The 21,347-nt window shown below is 48.5% G+C and overlaps 8 protein-coding genes across 8 annotated transcripts; 5 read left to right on the top strand and 3 right to left on the bottom strand.

Moving 5' to 3' along the window:
• The first annotated feature begins 316 nt into the window (after positions 1-316).
• Positions 317-3,596, top strand: GGI43DRAFT_241470 (origin recognition complex subunit 3 N-terminus-domain-containing protein). The gene is made up of 6 exons (XM_083200688.1): positions 317-576; positions 649-882; positions 941-1,014; positions 1,142-1,516; positions 1,587-1,860; positions 1,922-3,596. Exons 1-6 carry the CDS (start codon positions 529-531, stop codon positions 3,110-3,112), a joined length of 2,196 nt encoding a protein of 731 aa, XP_083063984.1. The 5' UTR covers positions 317-528; the 3' UTR covers positions 3,113-3,596.
• A 2,730-nt stretch (positions 3,597-6,326) lies between these two features.
• GGI43DRAFT_241474 (uncharacterized protein) lies at positions 6,327-7,309 on the bottom strand. Its single transcript, XM_083200689.1, has one exon. It carries the CDS (start codon positions 7,029-7,031, stop codon positions 6,624-6,626), a length of 408 nt encoding a protein of 135 aa, XP_083063983.1. The 5' UTR covers positions 7,032-7,309; the 3' UTR covers positions 6,327-6,623.
• Positions 7,310-8,511: 1,202 nt separating this feature from the next.
• Positions 8,512-9,570, top strand: GGI43DRAFT_241519 (uncharacterized protein). Its single transcript, XM_083200691.1, has one exon. It carries the CDS (start codon positions 8,999-9,001, stop codon positions 9,467-9,469), a length of 471 nt encoding a protein of 156 aa, XP_083063982.1. The 5' UTR covers positions 8,512-8,998; the 3' UTR covers positions 9,470-9,570.
• A 455-nt stretch (positions 9,571-10,025) lies between these two features.
• GGI43DRAFT_241487 (Sec63 complex subunit SEC66) lies at positions 10,026-11,113 on the bottom strand. Its single transcript, XM_083200690.1, has 3 exons — positions 10,890-11,113; positions 10,509-10,810; positions 10,026-10,434 (listed from the first exon to the last, which is right to left on the bottom strand). Exons 1-3 carry the CDS (start codon positions 10,993-10,995, stop codon positions 10,174-10,176), a joined length of 669 nt encoding a protein of 222 aa, XP_083063981.1. The 5' UTR covers positions 10,996-11,113; the 3' UTR covers positions 10,026-10,173.
• A 520-nt stretch (positions 11,114-11,633) lies between these two features.
• On the top strand, positions 11,634-14,067 carry GGI43DRAFT_241541 (nuclear protein localization protein 4). The gene is made up of 4 exons (XM_083200692.1): positions 11,634-11,845; positions 11,923-12,047; positions 12,119-13,571; positions 13,641-14,067. The coding sequence occupies exons 1-4, from the start codon at positions 11,762-11,764 to the stop codon at positions 13,977-13,979; spliced, it is 2,001 nt and encodes a 666-aa protein (XP_083063980.1). The 5' UTR covers positions 11,634-11,761; the 3' UTR covers positions 13,980-14,067.
• Positions 14,068-14,665: 598 nt separating this feature from the next.
• Positions 14,666-15,700, top strand: GGI43DRAFT_431093 (uncharacterized protein; the record flags this gene model as incomplete). Its single annotated transcript, XM_083209375.1, has 1 exon — positions 14,666-15,700. The coding sequence occupies one exon, from the start codon at positions 14,666-14,668 to the stop codon at positions 15,698-15,700; it is 1,035 nt and encodes a 344-aa protein (XP_083063979.1).
• A 1,063-nt stretch (positions 15,701-16,763) lies between these two features.
• Positions 16,764-19,379, top strand: GGI43DRAFT_241463 (uncharacterized protein). The gene has a single exon (XM_083200687.1). It carries the CDS (start codon positions 16,932-16,934, stop codon positions 19,167-19,169), a length of 2,238 nt encoding a protein of 745 aa, XP_083063978.1. The 5' UTR covers positions 16,764-16,931; the 3' UTR covers positions 19,170-19,379.
• Positions 19,380-20,457: 1,078 nt separating this feature from the next.
• Positions 20,458-21,305, bottom strand: GGI43DRAFT_431091 (uncharacterized protein; the record flags this gene model as incomplete). Its single annotated transcript, XM_083209374.1, has 1 exon — positions 20,458-21,305. One exon carries the CDS (start codon positions 21,303-21,305, stop codon positions 20,550-20,552), a length of 756 nt encoding a protein of 251 aa, XP_083063977.1. The 3' UTR covers positions 20,458-20,549.
• Positions 21,306-21,347: the final 42 nt, after the last annotated feature.

Genomic DNA, 21,347 nt, shown 5'->3' with positions numbered 1-21,347 from the left:
CTTTCTAATTTCTACTGCTATTCTACTGCTTCTACCACCTCTGCTACTTCTTCTGTTTTTATTATACGTATGATATAATAGAACTCCCTTTTAACTTTGATGCTCTTATACCCATTTATGTATATTTATTTTGCGGCGCCTATTTTATTGTTCCCCTGTGCTTATAGGAATGTGCATACAAGATGTAGAGCGTGCAATGGTATTAGAATACCTTGAGAAATCACAACAGTGGCTTTAAAACTAATACTGAAGACTTAGCTATTTTTCAAATAACCAGGCTTGAATATTATTCTGTTATCACACTTGAGAACACGATGCCTGAAGTTGCAATAAGGTATCTAGACTGGTGATGCTAACCGGGACTTTTCGATATACAGTACTCACACTGTCTTCGTGTACTGTATAGTGACCGTGTTTCTGCCAAATCGCGCTCCGCTTGACATTGACGACTACAAGTCTTTTGAGTACAGGCAGTCTTTTGCTGCAAAAGCGATTTCTTTTATTGCGGTAAATAAATAAAAGGGTAAAATGCCTACTGAAGACCCACAAAGCACTTTCACCCAAGAAGATCACCAGGTAAATGAAGAAAAGCTCTGAGCTTTCATCGCGTCCCTGCCCTATGTGCTAACATCCTTGAACCATATATAGGTGGCCTTCATTTTTAACCCAGAAGAGAATGATGCGCCACGCCGAGAGAGGCCTGCAAAAAGGCGGAAAACTGCCAAGAAAGCCGCAGCGATTGAGGATGAAGCAGAACATGACGAAGAGAATCAATCATCGTGGTTCACTCCCTTGCTTAGTGGTGCAGAGAGCATGGCTTGCGTGCAGCGACGGGAGCGGCTTCTTGAGGAGAATTGGGCAGTAATTGATGCTCGTATAAAGGTATTATGTATCACCTGAGCTAGAATGATTGAAATAAGCTTGCTGATGGGATTGATAGGATATCTTGAGAGAGTCCAATTCTGCGACCCTGGACGACGTGTCGCGATTTGTGACTGAAGCAAAATCAGAGTGGTGAGAATTCCTAGCCCCCTGCTCTTCGTCCTTTTCTTTTTCTCTTGATTTTTTTTTTTTGCTCCCTGTTAGGGCTGTTTGGCGAGATCAAATTGTAGGAATGGCTTCTAATCTAATGAGATCGTAGTGGTGACAAGATACCCTCTGCGTTTATCATTACAGGCCCCAATATCGCCTCTCAAGATTTGTTGTTTGAGCAACTCTCAGACTCACTTCAAAAGTCATCACCGAGCAGATTCATTAGGCTACGATCTTCAGAAGCGACCAACTTGAAGAATGCGCTAAAGAAGATTATTCAAGACGCAACGTCGAAGACGCTGGTAGTCGACGGCGAGGAAGACCTGCAGCTTGGGCAAGGCTCAAACCGGCGTTACCTGCCGTATGATCTTGAAGCATTGCATGAATTTTTGGGCCATCAGCCTCACGAAAATATCTTTGTCGCGTTTCAGGACTCTGAAGGGTTTGACAGCGGCTTACTCTCCGATATCATTACTTTGCTTAGGTATGCGGATTCAAATCTGGTTTCGAGGACAAGAAGAGTGTCTCTGTTTGCTAATATTAGATATATACAGCTCATGGCGGCCGCAGATCCCCTTTACTCTACTATTTGGAATTGCTACGTCAATTGATCTACTGGAAAGCCGCCTGTTGAAGTCAGCGTGCCGCCTGATACACGGTGCGCAGTTTGATTGTGTACAGACAGACACCATCCTAGAGAATGTGTTCAAAGGGGCAGTGATATCCAGCGATGTGCCCCTTAGGCTAGGACCGCAGATCTTGAGGAGCATGCTTGATCGCCAACGGGACCATATGGCTGGTATCCAGGCATTTATAAGCTCTTTGAAGGTGAGATGGATCTGTGACTAAAAATAGACAAGACGAATGGCCTTGAAGCTGACGACTGCAGTACGTTTATATGTGCCATTTTTACGCCAACGCCCTCAGCGTCTTACTGGCTCCAGAGATTGAAGGGGGGGAAGAAATCCTACAAGCTGAGCACATCGAGGCACTGAGGCATCTTCCCTCGTTTCGCAACGAGGTGGAGAAGGCTGTTGGCCTCGCAACCACCGATAGTCTTCAACATGCTCGCTCTCTTTTAGAGGACGACGATTATCTCCTCTCACAAGCCCGAGCCAGTAACGACTGCCGACAAAGCTGGATGGATGGCCAGCTGCGCTCACTCCTCGTTAGGGAAGCTGCAGGAGCAATTCAGCCCCCACTCTCGCGGGCGTATGTCGATTCCCTCTCTACGACATATTCTGATTCAGGAAATGGTAGCCTAACAGAATACATCCGGCGTATGGGCCTAGGCGCGCTTATTGGCGTGCTGCGTCGGGTTATCTCTATATTTAAGGAAGGAGAGCCGAGCCTGCATCTCCAACCAGCATCAAAAGAAGAAGACATGGCGCTACTAGGCTTCCTAGAAGAGACGCTATCACGCCTAGAACAGCTCGAATCAGACGCGGAAAGCGCAGGCATCACACTGCTGACCAAATATAGTAGCCAGAGCAAGGTGATGCGGACGACGGTCATTGCCCAACGGGTCCAACTAAGTCGTGACTCTGCAGCCCTCCGCGATGAGGATAAGCAATTGACAGACATTGTAGACGCAGTATCAGAACGGCTAACAGTACACATTAGGGCAAGCCGCCCCGAGAAGGTGCTGTTTTCGGAGACGTGGCTGTATGACAGCAGATCGCCTCTACGGGATATTATGGTACCACGGCCTCGGGTGACATTCAAGCGCAGCTTGGCGCGGCCGTACGACTACCTGGCTTGCAGCTGCTGCCGAGGCGACGATGCAGAGGACGGTACCATGCAGGCGACACTTCCTGCTACAGCTATCCTATATCATTTATATCTCGAGGCAGGCAGTTTGATCAATGTGGCAGATCTGTGGTCAGCATTTTATGCATTAGTGGGTGGGCATAAAGAGGAAGAGGAGGACGATGAAAATGATGAGGAGCAGCAGAAGCAGCATGATGAACGGAAAGCTCTGGTCATGTTCTACCGGGGCCTGGCCGAGTTGAGAGCCATGGGATTCGTCAAGAGTAGCAAGAAGAAGACGGACCACATTGCCAAGGTGAGATGGCTGTGAAGGCGAGCAAGCGTGAAGGCAAATATGCTTGGCCTGAGTTTAAACATGAAAAGTATCACTAGCATTACGTGGCTATTAGATTTAGGAAAAGAATGCGTCCCGGCAATATGGAAACTTGGGAAAGTCAGGGCAGTCATGGCAAGCACAGAGAATAGGACTGGAATGCACAATTGAAGCCAACGTTCGCCGAGACCGAGTAGATTCGAGAATTAACCAGTACCAAGAGACGGCTGGCGCCTTCATTTGTTCTTCACTAGGCCGGCGCTTCTTCTCCTACAGACTAGAATCGCGCCTTTCAAGCCACGTGCGGCTGATGGAGCAAGAGAGATTTGATGGATCAGCTGAGGCCCAGCCAAGCCCAGACGCCTTTACTTTTATTTCTCTTGTCCATTCTTCTCTCCTGGCTTGGTCGGGAACGGAAGTGGCGAGCTGGGGAATACCAAGCATCACGGTCTACTGAATAGGGCAAGGCAATGGCGGTGGCAGTGATATGAGTGCTCTAGCAATATTGTGATATACCAAAGCGCGAGCACCGAGCCGTGAATCTACGGAATACTGGTACGTACTTGTACATGCAGTTCTGCGACTAGCAGCCGCGAGGCGAGAGACAGGTGGAGTGACAAGGGTATCGGACGTTTCATTGGAGTGTTTTGGCCTGTCGTGGTAATATGGGCCGCTACCAATTTATACAGATGTCAAGCGAGCCGTGAATCTGGTCTAAATCGAGGAGGGTATTCTTTAGCTCTTGTTTAGAGAATGCAACCCAATAGGTAGCAGCAGCAGCAGGTTGGTTGGTTATAAGAGCTTAGTATACGAGTTTAATATGATCATGTCCAAAGTACTACACAGTATACATAATCAATACGTATGGCTAAGACAAAACGATCAATTTCTCACTGGCACCAGAAAGTTTCAAACATGGAACAGAGGCTCGTAGGATTCAATGCCTTGATACCCAAACGCCGTCTCATGCACAGATAGCGTACCCCAAGCTTGGGTACATTGAAGCGTGATATGTGATATGCGATATGCGCACATGGGAAGCGGGAAGTGGGGGAACGAGGAAGAGAAGCTGTAAGGGAAACAAAATGGAACGAGCCAAAAAAAAAAAAGAAGGAAGAAAAAAAGGCGAGAATCTTTTTTTGGTTCCTTCTCCCTTTTTGCTTAAAGCTAGAGGCGGCGCGGTATGGTGGCTTGTTTCTATTTTCTGCTCATGGCTTAGAGTAAGCTGAAAAGGGCATATGAAAAAAAGGGCTGAAAGCTGAAAAAAGAGACCAAGGGCGGCATGTAAGGGCGGTCTGTGCGAAATACTGCTAACGAGTACCGAGTACATCTGCTAGTAGGTTTGCCGATACCGATTATGCTCAGTGACGGCAGATTTGGGAGAAAATGGAGATTTACTAATACCACTGCCGGTGCAATGTTTGCATGTTGCAATGTGATATGAGTCGTGTTAGTTGCTGATATTGGGGCTTTGGGTGAGAATGAAGTCATGTACAACGCAGCATGTTTAGCAGTGCTTTGTAATTGAAAGACAGAAAAAAAAAATGTCTCGTAAAGAAAATGGAAATTTTCAAATGCAGTCGGGTCCGAAAGGGAAAAAGTTTCGGGTTTGTCTGCGAGTGCTTCCGCATGTCTTGTTTGTCTTCCTCATGGATACATACATTCGGAGTGCGTGCATTATTATTAGGGGGGGAAAGGGACCCTGTTTCTGGAGCTGAATGTCACTCAAGCACGAAGCGGAAATTTTATTTTGTAATACTACTGCTGGGAAGGGGGGCGTGTGTGTCGCAGAATGAATCACATTACGATATACCACTCGTCATCTCTGTGTGATAGTCGCCATGTTTGCTCCATTTCGCCTTCTTTTTTTATTCGAGGACTGCGGCGAAAAAAAAAAGCGCCTTGGATCGGTAAGATGTTGCGCGCGTTTTGTCCCCGTTTATGGATACATATGTTTTGTATTTGGAGAGGCGAAGAGGAGCTTCGTGGGAGGCTGGTGGTTCCACTAAGCTGGGGTTGGGAATTTGAGACATGTAAGATGAGAAAAAGAGAGATATGGGTGGTGGTGATGGGTAAAATAAAAGTGACGACAGCGGTAGTATTGGTTACGGAGAAGAATCTCACCTGAGCGGTGCCATACGTGGTATACGTGGACATGCATTAGCAACTGGGTATAGCAGGTTGGCGATGCTACATATCTTCGGGCTATTGATGCCGGGCAAGTCGTTCGCCATTGTTGCTGCTGTTGATTTGTTGCTAGCATTGCGATCATCACTTGCGCAACCAACTAACACCCAGCCTAGCACGTCGAGTAGCGGTATAGCTGGCATAACACTCGATATTACTGCTGCTACTAATAGAATATGGCTCCATCTGCAGCCACGCATAATCGTCCAGTGGGCAAGGCGGAATTCCATCTTGCAAGATAGACGGTGTAAGGGCTCTTGCAAAAGGCGTGAATAGCTTCTCATGCGCATGTCGACTGACTCAAGCTGAATTTTGCGTCTCGCTCCTAATTACATAGTAGCATCATGGCCTAGCAGCAATACGCAACGCACTGCGACTCTATAATAAGTACCAGTGTCCACAATGACTCTTAACGTTTGCTGCCCTGCAGCTGCTAAACCGGGCAGCGATTTATTTATTGTCTCTGCTAGCATGTCTTATATGTGACACACGCAGCTTTTAGCACGCCGGTGGGCTGAGCGGCTATGCCGAAGAGAGCCTTTGCGTGCAGGTGGGAGGACAGGCTCCGAAGCGTCTGTTCCTTTCTGTTTCTTTTCCTTCTTCTGTTTGTTCCCCCAGGGATCTTTTGCATGGGCCAACTGTATTCTGGAAAGAAAGAGTCACATCCGAATCCTAACGATCCATGTAATTTCACGCTGGCTACGGGATTGGATTGGCGGAGCTCCATGGGATTCTTGCGGTTGGACAAGACGGTGCCAAGTCAGGAAAGGTAGTACATGCGTTGTCGATCATGTTATCCATATTACTCTAGTTCGTGATCAGACGACCGGCTTTGCGAGCGAGTCTCGCTTTAACTCGGAAGAATAGCACAACTCCAATAGCAACAACTAAAAGCAAGAATACAGTAGCGTGAGAGCCAGCCAAGAGGACGGATTGGATGCCGTTTAATGCGAGTGCTTATGACTATCAGACACCATCCGCAGGGGGAAGAGCAGTAGTCTCTTATGCCTGCAAGGACTCGGGTTGTCAGTGGCAAGGAGGCTCAAGCTGTGTCTGGCGGCCACATGGCTGGGCGGCCTAGAAGCCCATGTGCCACCGATGCTTGATATGATGGGCGCTGTGCAGATCGCGCGCGCGCAGGGCACCAACTGCATGCAAGTATAACCTATTCTTCGGGCACCAGGTAGCATTTGCTGCACGAACGAAGCAACTTTGCCGGTCCGGTAAATTAAAAGAGGAAAAGCAACGACAACCAGCGTCAAAGGAAGGGAGACGAGTATGACTCCAGGTCGCAACGGCAGCCGAAAATAGCACCATGTACTCAGTACCGGCCCAGCATTCCAGCCCAAAGCACCGGCACGTCGAGGACTTGGCGGCTGTCTCGCCTATTTGGTGGCCACCGCTGGCGGTTTCTTGTGCTTCCTTCGGCGTACTTCAGGCCACTGCAATTGAGACGTGGGGCGGTGGTGATGGCTGAGAGGCGGAACCGGCCTTGGATAGATTGAGCATCGCCCGGAACCAGCATCGCCGGGCCACGAGCAGCGGATCCGGGAGCCGAAGAGCTCTCTCTTGCTCTCGGTCTGCTGGCATCGTCGAACCCAACGTCGACGGAGACATTTCTGGTCTCAGTGTTGGGGCGAGTTGGCCGAGCTCTGCGCAATCGTCCATGGCCATTCGCCGGCAGCACAATGCGACTGCATATGGAGGCCCGGCGAATCAGTGCCGGCATCGTTGGTGTAGAGTCGCATCCATCGTCACGCTGTTTGTCCGCCTAGGGTCCACGAGGGTCAGCTCTGCTAGAATGTCTCACTCTGGCGTTGTCGTGGCTGCGTCCGTCGCAAAGCTCTGCCCCCCTCCCCCATGGCCAAGGGACCCCCCAGGTGAGGTAGCGTCCAACTACAACCGCTACGGTGGTAAGGGCTGGCTAGAATTGCGCGCCATTTGCATCTCTCCTTGCCGCCTGGGGGACGAATCTGAATGACGGAAAGATCTGGATTGCGGGATTGGAGAATGGCGGGACGAGGGTGTGGGACATTGCACGCCTGTGATTCATATACAAGGAATACTGTACGTGTGCCAGGTGGTATCAACACCTTGGGCAGCTAGAGGCTCACTGAAGGCTGCCGGATTAGCGGCTGGTGCCAGTGCGTTTTAGTGCTTCGATACGACCTGGCGCTGCATCGCTGACCTGTAATGGGCTCTCCCAGCGGGCGGGGCCCCAGAGATTCAGCGCACGCGAGCGGCGGCAGCTCCGTCGCCTACAAGGCCCAGGTACCGGTACCAAATTACGGTACGACGACAGCGGCTTCGGCGCCTTGCCCAGAGCAGTAGCCAACTGCGTGGTTGGTGGGGACCAGACAGCGCTGTCTAGTCTCAATAGCAGCAAAAGAGGCGCTTCCAAGGCGTGGCGTGGCTGTCAGAGCCAGAGACAGCAGCGATGGGGGCGGCTGAGGGCCCAAGGCCTTTCCCAGATCCCGGTCCCAGCTCCTGGCTCTACTGTAGACCAGACTCCTGGCGCTGGCTGGCAGCGACCCTACCGACACGCCCCATAGTGGTGATGGATCAGATGCTGATGCTGGTGAGGAAGGCTGCTGGAGTAGCGGCACCACTAAGGGGACCCGGCAGGCACAGAGTTGTAGATGTAAGGCGATTGCGTGCATATTAATATAACTTAGTAGCGAAGCACGAGCTGGGGTGAGTCGATTACCGACTGTCCGTCCCATCTATCTATAAAGACTCTGGCCTCTGTTGCTTGCTCCCGTCCTTTGCAGAGCGAGTGAATCGGGTGTGTCATTCCATTCCTCCACCGTGCTACCTTGATCAGTATTTATTATTACACCACCATACCATACCGTCCAAAGGAAGAAACAATAGTCAGCACCTGACCACGGATCTCAGCCTTGTCCTCCATCCTGCGTTGCCCAGAAAGGAAATATTAATACTTCGCCGGAAGGATCCTGCCAACCAGAGCATCATTTAAAAAGGGAAGCTAGGACCTGCTTATAGAGCCTGCAACTGCCATTGATTGTCTCGCATCCGGTGCAACGGCGGCTACAAAACGACCAAGGAACGAAGGAACCAACAACAGGAGGCGCTGTTTCCATCTATAAGCGGCCCAGGGGACAAGCGAAAAATCTCTTCTTTTTGCTTTCGGGGGAGCCATTTTCTTTCTCTTCTCTCTTTCGTTTTCATACAAAGGAGGAAAAGCACATTTTAGCTGAGCAAGCCTCGCTGTCTCGCCTGGCATTTGCGCTTGTTTTAGCCTTTGAACGGACTCGTACATTGTGCGCGCAGAACAACGGACGGTCGCTCCGCATTCACACAGGCGCTTTTACTTGGCCGACCCTCATTAAGCTTTACTTTCCGAGAACGGCCAACTTTGCACGAAAAGCAAAGACACAGCGGCAAACGATCTCAGAGATCTCATTAGTGGCTGAAACGATCTGCTCTTATTTAAAAGAGCCTGGCTTTCCTCTTGAAGCGAAAGAGTTGGCACTCGTCATCTGTGTGTTGCGTTGTCGAATCGGCGTGTTCGACAGTGAGCCTCACCATCAACACCACTACAACCTTTGTCTCAGCTTACTCCGGCCTTGGCACTAAAAAGAGGGCATAGAAAAGAGAAGTGGAAGGTTACTACCAGAAGTACAGCTTCAACCCAAAAAAATTATATCCTTGTCAATATCTTCCACAGACGCCATGATGCACCACCGCCGGCTACCTTCCCACCACCGCAACCACAAGACATCCCTTCGCCGCCGTCTCGCCAAAAACCCCGAGCTCGCCCACAAGCTACACCAGATGGCTCTGCCCCTGTCTCCTCTTGTCCAACTCACTACCGGTGCCATCCACCCTCATTTCCCGCGCACCGTGCTTCAGTTCTGGCTCCTCACTGATGCTCAGCTCGAATCACTTGCTCAGTTCTACCACCAGCGTACTCCATCACCTTGGTCTAGGCAGTACCCCTGCCCAGTCAACTGGCGTTCCGATGCACCACTTGAAGAGAAGCGTCGCAAGATGGGCAGGTTTATCGGCCTAAGGGGCTGTGAAAACCCGACGGCTGTCCTCAAGACCGAAGAGCAGATTGCGAGAGACGCTAGACTCGCCAGTAGGAATGCGGCCGATGAGGATGTTTTGAGACGGAAGATGAACCCCTTTTCCCAGCCGTAATGGAAAAGACCGATTCGTTTCTCTTCTTGTTTTCTGGCAATATCATTGTTTATCATTATCAATTACCATCATGGGTCTAGAATCGGCATTCATCCTCGGTCAAGGATGACTTCTGGCTCTGGAGTTTGAAAGGGTTTATGGCGATTTGGTTTGTTTTTGGGTTTTCCAACCATTGGATCGGATGTTTCTCTTGAAACAGCTACTACTTGCATTTTAGATTGGCAACTTGATACTGCCATTCCCGCACGGGATTTTCGTACATACCATGTATATACTGGCGCTGGACTACAGGTCGTGAGGATCGGGAGGGCTTATAAGAACAGCATACACGGAGCATCGGAGGGAGAGGTGGACTAACGGAAGGCCTGTGTAGAATATTTACAGCAATGACTTGATACGACTTGAACATAACTTGTTTATCTTTTATATTAAATAAATAAAATACAAGACAAATCCAATCAATCTTTCGTCTTCTCCTTTGTGATACCCATTCAAACGCCTTGAATTTTCTACCCGGCTTGTGGCCGTGTAAGCGTGAGGCAAGATTTCGCTGAGATGCACACAGCGCTCATTGACCATCCAGCCCTTTCCCTTCTCTCCATAGAATATTTATATGTACATTGACACATTATCTGTGTCGCAACCTCGACTCCTGCGTCTACGTCGCCGTCGCCGTCCCCTTATCTCTCCCTCTTTCTTCTCTATCATTTCTTGCCACCCTTCTTTGGTGAATCAACCACCACGGCGTCATCTTCGTTTCCGTCCTTTGTTGAGCCCTTCTCAGACTCTTCAAGTTCCTTCATGAAGTCTGCCTGGATCTGTCCCCTCTTCTTGTCCCACCAAGCCTTTTCGGCATCAGTCTGGGCTTGGATCTCCTCTAGGCGCTGGCGGAGCTTTGTGTTGGCGGCAATCTCGTGGGCGGACTGGAAGATGATGGTTCCCCAATTTGGTGCAAGGGCATTGGCCTAATGTAACTTGAGTCAGTGGTCTCTTCTTTCGTTGTCTTTGTGCCCAAAACAAGGGCAGAGGGTCAGCATACCTCAGTAACGACATCTCTGAGCTCCTCTTCCATTTCCTTCTCGGCGCGCAGGAATCGCTGCCACAGATCATCGCCTACGCTGCCCCTCTGTAGAAGCGAGCCACACGCTTGTTTGGCAGTCTTGATATGGATCAGGCGCTCGATATCTTCAACTGCACGTCGGAGAAGGGCTGCTCGCAGGACACCATCAGGGACCCTGGGCGACTTTTCGGCACCCTCTTCAGGATCTAGATGCAAGAGGGAGAGGTAGATGTCTCGTTGGAGGTGAGGGCCGAACCAGGGTGCGAGGTTTGCGCTTTCAGCTGGTGGTGATTTATAATGTCAGCGTTGGATACTAGACGAGGAAACACCAAGAAGAAGAGGAAAAGAGGAGCGCCGTACCAGCCTTCCGTCTGCGATAGATGGTGGAAAAGGTCATGAGAGCGCCGCCGAGAACAAGGAGGTAGGCGAATGGAAGGGCGAGGCCCTTCCAGTCAATATCGAGCATTTTGTCGGCGCGGGTTGACAATCTATAGCTATGTGGTGGTTTGGGAGATGGAAACGCCGAATCGGTTGCTTCCTTCTATTAAGAACTGCGCCGGAAGACAAAAACTCCAGGCAAGAATACAAAAATGAGCGGACGGAGACAACCGTGGAATCGAGTGCGTCGTGTGTCGAGGGTCGGTTTTTTCCCTTTGGCCACTTATTATAAAAGAACAGAGTGCACTGGCCTACCTGCTGCTGATGCTTATCGACACGTCGCACACATGCCCATCTTTTTCTGGCCAGATTGGCGGCTGCAAGGCTGTCGCGGGGTACGTACCGAACAACTGCCGCTCTCAGCCAAGCAGTGACAGTTCCCGGTACCTCTTGGCGCTGGCAAGGGAGCTGCAGCACAGCGGGCCGATTAATCTTCCACAGCACACTGCTTACTTCATCCAGGTATGGCGCCCACTTCAGGCACACTGTGAATGACGCTTGACGTACAGTTACTGCTGGAGCTTCGCATGATTTCATTAAGCTTCAGCTTCTTTTTCTCCTCGTCTTCCCTCTTCGCTGCGCAGCTTGTCATGCTGCAGCATCGCCCCCCTGCCGATTTATTTATAAACTAGTGGTTTATATTTTCTTCTCTTTTCTTCTTTCCATTTCCTTTTACATCTACCTGTACCTCGAGCTATAGCTCTTCTTCTTATAGCCAAATCACCGGCATAGTGAACAATCCCCCACTAACATACCGCGCACGACACTTTGGCTTTTGCAGCCATTCGCCCACCATGTTGATTAGACTTCGCGGGCCAGATGGCATGATCCGCCTGACGGTAGAGCCGACAACAACATTTGGTGACCTGGGACAGCAGGTGGGTTATGGACAAAGGGCCTTGGACGTGCTTGTGAATAGAAAGAGGCAGAAGTTCTGACTAAATCGTGCTTTCAGCTGCTTACTCACCTACCTTCGACTATCGACCCAAAGACGATCGTCCTATCAAACTCTCCGACCGGCCGTGATGCGAAGAGGCTAGGCGATATTATTCAGTTTCAGATCGGTCAGATCGGCCTCAAGTACGCCATTGCCTCGTCGTTTGCGTATAAGACGGAGGCTTTGGAAGCACGGCTAACAGATCGATTGATAGGCATGGCGACCTAATATTCCTCAGCTACGAAAACCAAACTGAAAACGACACCAACGGTGAAGTTCCCGCCCCCGTGACGGCTGGCAGACTCAACGGCAAGCCTATCCTGCCCACAGAGGACTTCCCCATCGACCGCAAACCCGAAAGAATCTCGAAGCCCTGGGAAAGCGTGAAGCAATCAGCATTGGACGACCAGCTGGATAAGCTAGATGGCAAGATCCCCCGAAGCCGAGATAGGATGTGTCGACACGGGCCCAAAGGCATGTGTGACTATTGCCAGCCTTTGGACCCCTTCGACACAGGCTATCTGGCAGACAATGGAATCAAATATCCTTCTTTCCACTCTCATCTACGCAAGATAAACTCCGCGACGAACAAACCCGAATCTGGAACATCATACATACCCCCTCTTGTGGAGCCATATTTCCGAGTCAAGAGAGACTGTCCATCTGGCCATCCGCCCTGGCCAGAAGGCATCTGCACCAAATGCCAACCGAGTGCAATTACTCTCAATCCACAGACATTCCGCATGGTAGACCATGTCGAATTTTCTAGTCCTTCCATAATTGATGGCTTCATTGATACTTGGCGGAAGACTGGTTCGCAGCGACTAGGTTATCTCTATGGCCGATATGCAGAGTACACCAAAGTCCCGCTTGGAGTGAAGGCTGTCGTGGAGGCCATTTATGAACCACCGCAGGTCGATGAGGCTGATGGAATCAGCATGAATGCCTGGGAGAACCAAAAGGAAATTGACCATATTGCTAAGCTCTGCGGATTGGAACCCGTAGGTGCCATCTGGACAGACTTGCTCGATTCAGGACATGGCGATGGATCTGTTGTTTGCAAACGCCACCTCGATTCATACTTTTTGTCATCTCTTGAGATCTGCTTTTCATCTAGGCTGCAGGCACAATACCCCAAGCCTTCGAAGTGGAGCGATTCTGGCCAGTTCGGCTCCAATTTTGTCACATGTGTTATCACTGGCGACGAAGAAGGAAACATCGCCATCTCAGCATATCAGATGTCTAACGATGCTGTTGAAATGGTGCGAGCTGATATAGTCGAACCATCAGCAGACCCCAATTCTATGCTTGTTCGCGAAGAAGAGGAAGATGATGGCTCGCTCAGTCGGACGAGATACATTCCTGAAGTGTTTTATAGCAAGGTGAACGAATACGGAGCAAAAGTACAGCAGAACGCGAAGCCAGCGTTCCCCGTTGAATATCTCTTTGTGACTCTAACACATGGCTTTCCTGACGAGCCCAAGCCCACATTCACGCAGACAGGATTCCCCATCGAGAACCGCGAATACATTGGCGAGAGTCAAGAACATTCGGCCTTGGCACGAGCGTTGAACCTGCGATCTGGCCAGAAAGCCAGTGACAACGGTCAAGAAGTATCAAACTTCCATATTCTCTGCTTCATCAACAAACTCGGAGTTCTTTCAAAGGTTTGTCTCTCTGGCTCTTTCAAACATACATCTGGCTAATCAGTAATTCCTTCCCTCTCTCTCTTCTAGGATGAGGAAGCTCTTCTCTGCCGCGTTGCAACCCAGCATGATCTTGCCGACTCATTCCAGCTCCGCTCTACGCAAGGCTGGCAGACACTACAGGCCATCCTAAAATCGACTGGTGAGCGAATCCCCAAGCGTTTACGGGAGCCCGATGAAGTTCCGCTGGCGACCTCGTCTTCTTCACTTTCTTCATCTTCTTCATCTTCTTTGCACCCCAAGGCCCCTTCTGATGTTAGTGAGACGGGTGAGCCACTTGCTAAACGGTTTGCTGCCTTCAGGCTGAACGAACGTCGTGCCGCAACCCCGAGCAATTTTTCGCCACCGCCGCCTCCGCCTCCTTCTTGAGCTTCCACTGTGGGTTTGAAAAGAACATATTCAAGTTTGCCGTTGTTTTCTTTTTAGGCGTGTGATACTAGCAGGGAGGGTTTTGAGGGACAGGATTTCTACTTCTACTTCTACCGTATAGTGTTAGATGGTGTTGGTTCAAAAAAGGAACCAGCCATCAGATATTGAACTAGGGTTATTTAATGGCATCGGGATGGGCGGTAATATTGCTTAGGGATAAAATGTAGGCATATAGACTAGGGACAAAATAAAGCGAGTACATTTCTCTAATGACAATGTTCATGAGCCTCATACAGGCTACAATCTTGAAACGCCAAAAATGCAAATGAAAGCTATGCATAGCTCAGATATCAATATGAAGCGTAACTGCCCGGTTAGCATTGCGGATACAATGAGAGGAACTTTGATCGAGTCCTGACATTGTGTCTGTCGGCGAAATACAGATACAAGTGCGAGATAAAACAGGATGACTTGCAGCTGCTGAGATAGAAATAACAGCTGGCAAGCTGGCAGGCCTGAGGCAACTTCCGTCTTTTCAACCTATATCACTCTTTTCAACTCTTTTCCCTCTTTTACTTCTTTTTACCTTCTTCTTCTCTTTCAATGTCCTCAAGGAATCCTGGCCATTCTCATACTGTAATACGCTTGATTTTTATTCTTACTTTACAACAACCAGTCATATCAATATGGATACAGAATACAAAGGTGAGATTAAGTTGGAGGATAGAAAAGAAAGCCAATGCTTAAATAAGATCCCTGCTGCGGTCATGTCCACAGGTGAAACAGTTATTGAAGGCACAGCATCAAATCCCATCGAATTACCGTTTTGGAAACCTGACAAAGACGACAACGTTATAACTCACGCTGTTTATCGTCAACTAATTAAACGTTATATCCAAGAAAACCAGACGTGGGATTCTCAAATGCGAAGCGATCTGTTAGCAGAATCTCAAAGTCTAGATTATGGCGTATTTAACAGCACACGGCGTCTGACCGACCATATTTTGCACAGATGGATGAAAATGAAGATCACTTGGCCGCGGTTTTGGACAATCCGAGTGATGTTTGGACCAGCGGCTTGCGCTAGACAGGCCTGGTTCCCCGAGGTTTTGGAACGGTTTCCTGATTTTGCGTTGAAATCAGCTTATACAGGTGTTGTGCCTCTCAACTTGCAAGAGGTGCTCGAGTTGGATGAATGGGAACCGCCCGATCCTACTCCAGAAGAGTGTGGGTATGATGAAAGGAAAGTGAATAAACGCAGAGCTGCCTCGATTGGAATACGCAGCTCTAAGAGACAGAAAGGGAGTGCAAATAGTGTTTCAACAACCGCAACAGCGACAACAGCGACAACGATGATAGCAGCCACGGCTTCGCCAACAACTACGTCTACTCTACAGCGAGACCTTGAAAATAATAACACAGAAGCAGTAATCGAGACATCTATTGCAAGGAACCGACAGTCCCTGATTCTACCCGATATTAACGCAAATGGAGTACCACTGACACGGAATATCGGCGGATTACGAAACGAATTTCGACCATGTCAAGAAATGCGATCTCAAATAAACCATCCCGATATGCAAAACCAGCTTAGAGAACTTGGCGATGAGAACCACTATTTGAGGCAGGTGAATGCACTACAACAGAGATTGATCGAACGATATCAAGAGAAAATCTTTAGGCTGGAGGAGGAAAGCAGAGAGATGCGACGAAGAGGCTAAAACGAATACGAAGATAGGCGCATTTCGCTGCCAAGATTAGAAACGGCATGATGGATGGGTATCACATATCTTAGGACAGACAGAACTGGTTCATAGTTCCAAGCCGGCATCTTAAATTTCGCTTACAAAACAAGTTATCCAATCTTATGAAAATCACAACGATCTATATTTGCTTTCTACAATGACCTAGCGGATTATATTGTTTTATAACAACCCACGCATCCGGGACGACCCAGTCAAATAGGCATTTTACGATATCCTGAGGAAGTTTTTTAGAGTGACTTTATGGACAGTTGTTTTACAATAGCCTTATGAAATATGTATATAAACATACTCTTTATGCGACTGCCACTTTATCATCATAGGAATGTGGTTACACGTGCCATTCGTGTCCCAGATCAGCCGTCTCAGATCAAATTTTCATCTCTTTCATCTTACTTTCCAAGACATCAGATCCAATATCTTGGACCAGGAATGCGACAAGGCTACTCGGTGCAAAAAAAAAAAAAAAAAAAAAAAAAAACATACAAAATACTGAATCCATACCGATCAATTTTACTAAAGAGAGAAAACATGCGCTCGGGACTCAAGGGAGAGAACGTGGTTCGAGTTCCCGACATATCGGGCGATTAACCGACCCCTTTTCTCGGAGGGTGAATTGTTTGAATCAATTTAGCTTGAATCTTGTGGAATGTGCTCATTTAACAACGTTGAATACGAATATTTTGGATTTCCGATGCTTTGTACTGGGTGGCCACATATTGGTGGCATCTCTGTTGGTAAGCTGCGGAGTACTGAAATGGCATATAGACGAAGTTCTCGCATCTAGATCATTCAAAATTTTCAGCGCCAGGGCCTTAGAGTTTCTCTTCAATATCCCGTGACTATCAGTCATTGTTGACCGTCATTCATTGGCTGATGGCGTATCCCCATCCAGTCTGCGTTCCATTAAAAGACTCTCTCGCAGATATCCAAGAGCAAATCGCGTCTGGAGCTGCGTTGCAGGCATGGAGATCCAAATTGGCGGTACTATAGGCCCGAAAGATATGAATATATCCTGATATACTACAAGACTGCGTAGTATAAGAATGATGATGCCCATACTCCATTACAGAGCCGATGGAATCGCCCTCTTGCTCTCTATTCTGTAACGGCAGCAGAGACAGTCACATCCGTCTCGTCACTCATTTAAACCATTTTGGCTCGTTATCTGCTTGTCGTGAAGCTCAGGATGAAACCGAGCACAGCTATCATTCTTCTTGCTGCACTTGCAGGGCAGTCGGTGGCAGCACCCACCAGCAATGCTGCGTTGCAAGCTCAACAAGACACAAACGCTTTGAGATTATTAGCTACCCATTTATCGACGGGAGAGCTCACTCAGTCAGACCGTGTACTGCTTAGCCACCTGTTGGTAGCAGCTTCTTCTCTGCGAAAACGAGGAGTAGATTCAGAAGACGCAGCAGATGCCGCAGATGGTATCTTCAGCACTCTGGGAGGCGGCATCGGCGGAGGTCTTGGGGCTGGCCTCGGCGGCATTCTTGATGGAGCCTCTGACCTCGCCACCTTGCTTTTAACAGGCCTGCTTGGTCCCGTGTCGAGTCTTCCGCTGCAGAGTGTTTCCCTTCCAGGAGGCAGCACCACTCTTCCTGCAAATATCTCTCTTCCAGCAAACATCACCTCTCTTCCTGCCAACATTACCAGCACAGTAGGCAATCTTGGAAATGCTTCAGGAACCTCTGGTTCTATACTGGACTTGGGTAGCCTTAATGATGCTGTGAATTCAATCTTCAGAAGCTTGATTGGAGGACTGGATGATAACGTGCTTAGACGCTTGGTTAGCATAATTACGGATGCAAATGGCGATACGCAGAAGGCTACAGACGATATTCTCCATTTTGCTGCCACGCATGGCTACAATGGCGACGCTATCTTCACAGCTCTGAAGAATATCCTGTCTCTAGGAAATCTCGATACTGACCTCGGGGGTCTTCTCAAAGGTTCAGGCGGCTTACTCGGAGACCTTGTGAATGCCGTGAACAGCTTAACCACCAAGGGGGGCGTCAGTGCAATTAACAACAACCCTTCTGGAATCAACCTGGGTGCCTCAGCCCCGCCTACCGGAGTTCTGAATGGCTTGAATACCACCGTCGCGAACCTCCCTGCTCAAGTTCTTAATGGCTTGAACACAACTCTTGGAAGTCTTCCGGGTGGAATTGTCAATACAACAGCTGGAAATGTCACCAACGGAGCAAACGGTGGAGTCAACCTGCCCAACGGATTGACGGTTCAGGAAATTGCACATCTGATTGACTTTATCCGCGGCGCCACAAGCCAACTCGCAGTGACAAATGAGGTTCAGAGAATCGCTAATTTGCACAAGCTTGATCCTGTTGGTCTTGCTCGTCTTCTGCAGCGTCTCTTGAGCCTCCTTAGCACTGGAGCTGCTGCTCCTACCAACAACACTGGTATCGTTCCCACTCACCTGCTGAATGGAACAACCGGAGGCCTGCCTGGCGTTTTGAATGGAACTATTGGAGGACTAACAGGAGGCATTCCTGGTATTTTGAACGGGACTCTTGGAAATTTGACCGGAACTCTAGGAGGTGTCGGTGGTTTGGGCGGCGGCTCTAATCTGCTTGGTACTCTCGCCTATGACGCTGCTGGGCTTGTTTCGTACCTACTACATCTCTTGGGCCTTGGAAATCTAACCAGCGTTGGAGGACTTGGAGGAATCACTGGACTCCTCTCCGGTAACCCTGTGACCAACTTGACAAGATCTCTGACCCCCGTCGTCAGCAATCTGACCGGCACAGTAGGTTCTATCGCTGGTGGCCTACCAGGTGTGATTGGAGGTGCTACCAACGTTGTTGGATCTACTTTGGGGTCTGTGGCCCCGATTCTAAACTCGACACTCAACGGCGTGGTGCATAGTCTAGGATCTACTGTTGAATCTGTTGTCTCGGGTCTAAACTCAACAGTTTCCGGTTTGGTACCAAATCTGACTTCTACTGTCGGATCTGTTCTGAATGGCGACTTGGGATCGGCTGCAAATGGCGTGGCCTCTACCGTTGGATCAGCTGTTTCTGGTCTTAATTCAACACTTTCAGGTGTGGGATCCTTGGCCTCTGGCTTGGGATCTGGATCTGGTGCTGGCTCACCTGTTGCTGGCTTGGGATCAACTCTCTCAGGGGTAGCTTCTACTGCCACTGGCCTTGGCTCCGGTTTATTGAACGCAACTGGTTTGGGTTCAACCGTCGCTGGTCTGACCGGTAATACAGGCACCGGGACACTTGGGCTGGGCATCGGTTTGAAGTCTGTAGAGTTTTCTGATGCAAATGATGATAACAACACCGCACTGATTTTTGACCCCAGCGGCTCTGACGAAGACGAGGGTTCACCCAGATCAAATGTCAGACGGTCTCATGCCGCACGATTCCGAGCTTCAGTCCGTGCAGCCAATGCTGCGTAAATTGTGTTTCCAAGGAGATGGATGCAGTGGTACACATGTTGAGGTCTTAACCAGTCCGTTCAGTTGAAGAGATGCAAGGGATGAGATTGTCACCAGCAAGCTTCTCGCGAGGTCATGAATAATTGGATGAAATTAAGCAGCATTTATATGCTTTTATGCTTTTTTTTTTTTTCGTTTTCAATATCGGAAGAGAGTAGCAGACGATTCGTCTAGCTAGGAATACGATAGTTACTTCTTTTTACCCACAGCTTTAACACATAATTTGCTGAAAAGGTTTAGAATCCGTCTTTACCGCTATCGCCATCATTCTCATCTTAATCATATTACTCTATTTTGCTCTATGACCAGATCTTAGCTAGGTTCAGTTTACTCTCTTAAGTTAAGTACACACCTAGCTCTCTATCTTGAAAGATTGAAACGATGTCACTACTTGATAGTGGTTGCTCTTCCAGCTCATATTGTGTTTTGAGAATTGTTTTGCGTCAGAGAAGGCAGCAGTTCATTCAAGCTCTGGGAAGCGATATCCTTTTGGGAGTTATACCACCATGGCAGCGTTTTTGTAGAGTTTGGAGAACAGGTTCAGGCCCTGATAGGTGGCGTCTGAACTCGTAAAATGTGAAAATGAGGATGCGGACAAAGAATAAAATGGAAGTGGGGAGTCGAAAAGAATTTATATAGATGATATTCGGGGCCTCTTAGTTGCAAATCAGCTGTTAGCCAGAGCTTCAAATTAGCTATCCAGTATCTCTCTAGCTTCGCTTGCTACTATTACAGTCAAGGAATTACGCTATTCGGGATACCAAAAGCGAGTAGCGCTTCGTAGCTGAAGAAATATCTACCCAGAAATATGCGATATGTTAATGCAACTTTAGGTTACTAGCTGGCTAACCGACAAACCCCTTTTCCCTTCCAGCTCTCTCTTCCGCTACAAGACTTTACTGTCCCGTTACATTCTTGAGTAATATTTGGTCTCTTGCTTTCAATATGAAAGGTTCAAAAATAGGTCTCGACCGTACCAGCACGTGTTATCACATTCCTACAAGTATTTAGCTAGAAGTCGTGTAATAGATGTGTGTTTACATTCTTTGCTAGGCTATCTTTTTGTCGCAAAATTTACATAACCACAATTTATTTGCATGCATAAGTATGATTCTAAATGGCTGGCCAACTGTATTGACATCTGCTACAGGATATGTGCTTAAAGGAACCCTGTGGCTGAGATGGTAGCAGAATACGTTTAGACGTCACTTCGAATTATGAGACGCCATCCATTTGATCCTTCTAAAGTACTGTTTAAATACTATCAAACGGTGGACACATGCACCTTATTACCCTGCACACATTCAACGTGTTACCATTACAAATAGAGCTTATATATTCTCATTGTACGCCATTTTCAACTTCTTGAGCTCTTGAGCAGACGAATGACTCGTTTGAGGAATCCATTTGATGATATAACCTCTTCATTTTCTGAAGCCGCTTCCTCACCTTCTTCTCTGGACGGACAATCTCAGTTGAAGGACTACAAGGCTTGTCGCTTTCCCTTCGCTTATGGTTTAGCAGTTCTGCAAAGCTAGTCCCACTTGAAGGCGAATACAGCATAACGTATGTAGACGTATACCAATCTAGCTCGAGTATCGGCATGATTAGATCCCTTAGACGTAGCTTTTGGCCACGGTGAGCTCCAAAATGGTTATGCTGGGAAGATCTGATAGAGCTACGCTCGTTGGAAAGCATACTATTGCCAGTGTTCTTCACCTTGAGAAAAATGCTCCTATTATGCTGCAGGCCATCACCAGCATTTTGGTTGTAGTCGAGCTCGATTTCGTTATCTTGGGGAGATTTTATGCGAGCCTGCTCGCTATTGAATGAGATATTACCAGTATTTTGGTAGCCTGGGGCTATCAAGCTATTATTTCGAGCCAATTCAGAAAGAGCGCATTCGTCATTACTGAAGCTACTATGAGCATTTAGGGCCAGACCGGCCTCATCACCACAAACTTGGGATAATTCAAGACGAGTTTCCTTGGTACGTTGTGAGCTATTTCCGGTGTCTCGATCACCTTGAGCTTGAAAAGTATTGTCTGGACGTGTTTCAAGACGAGTGTACTCGTTGCGCAGCGAACCCTTGTCCATGCCCTGAACTCGCCTTAGACGCTGGGAAAGAAGCAGAGCATG

This window comes from Trichoderma evansii, assembly GCF_050947405.1.
Source record: "Trichoderma evansii strain SZMC 28006 chromosome Unknown GGI43scaffold_3, whole genome shotgun sequence".
Classification (NCBI taxonomy): domain Eukaryota; kingdom Fungi; phylum Ascomycota; class Sordariomycetes; order Hypocreales; family Hypocreaceae; genus Trichoderma; species Trichoderma evansii.
The sequence above is the reverse complement of the archived record's forward strand: the minus strand, read 5'-3'. Positions and strand labels throughout refer to the sequence as shown.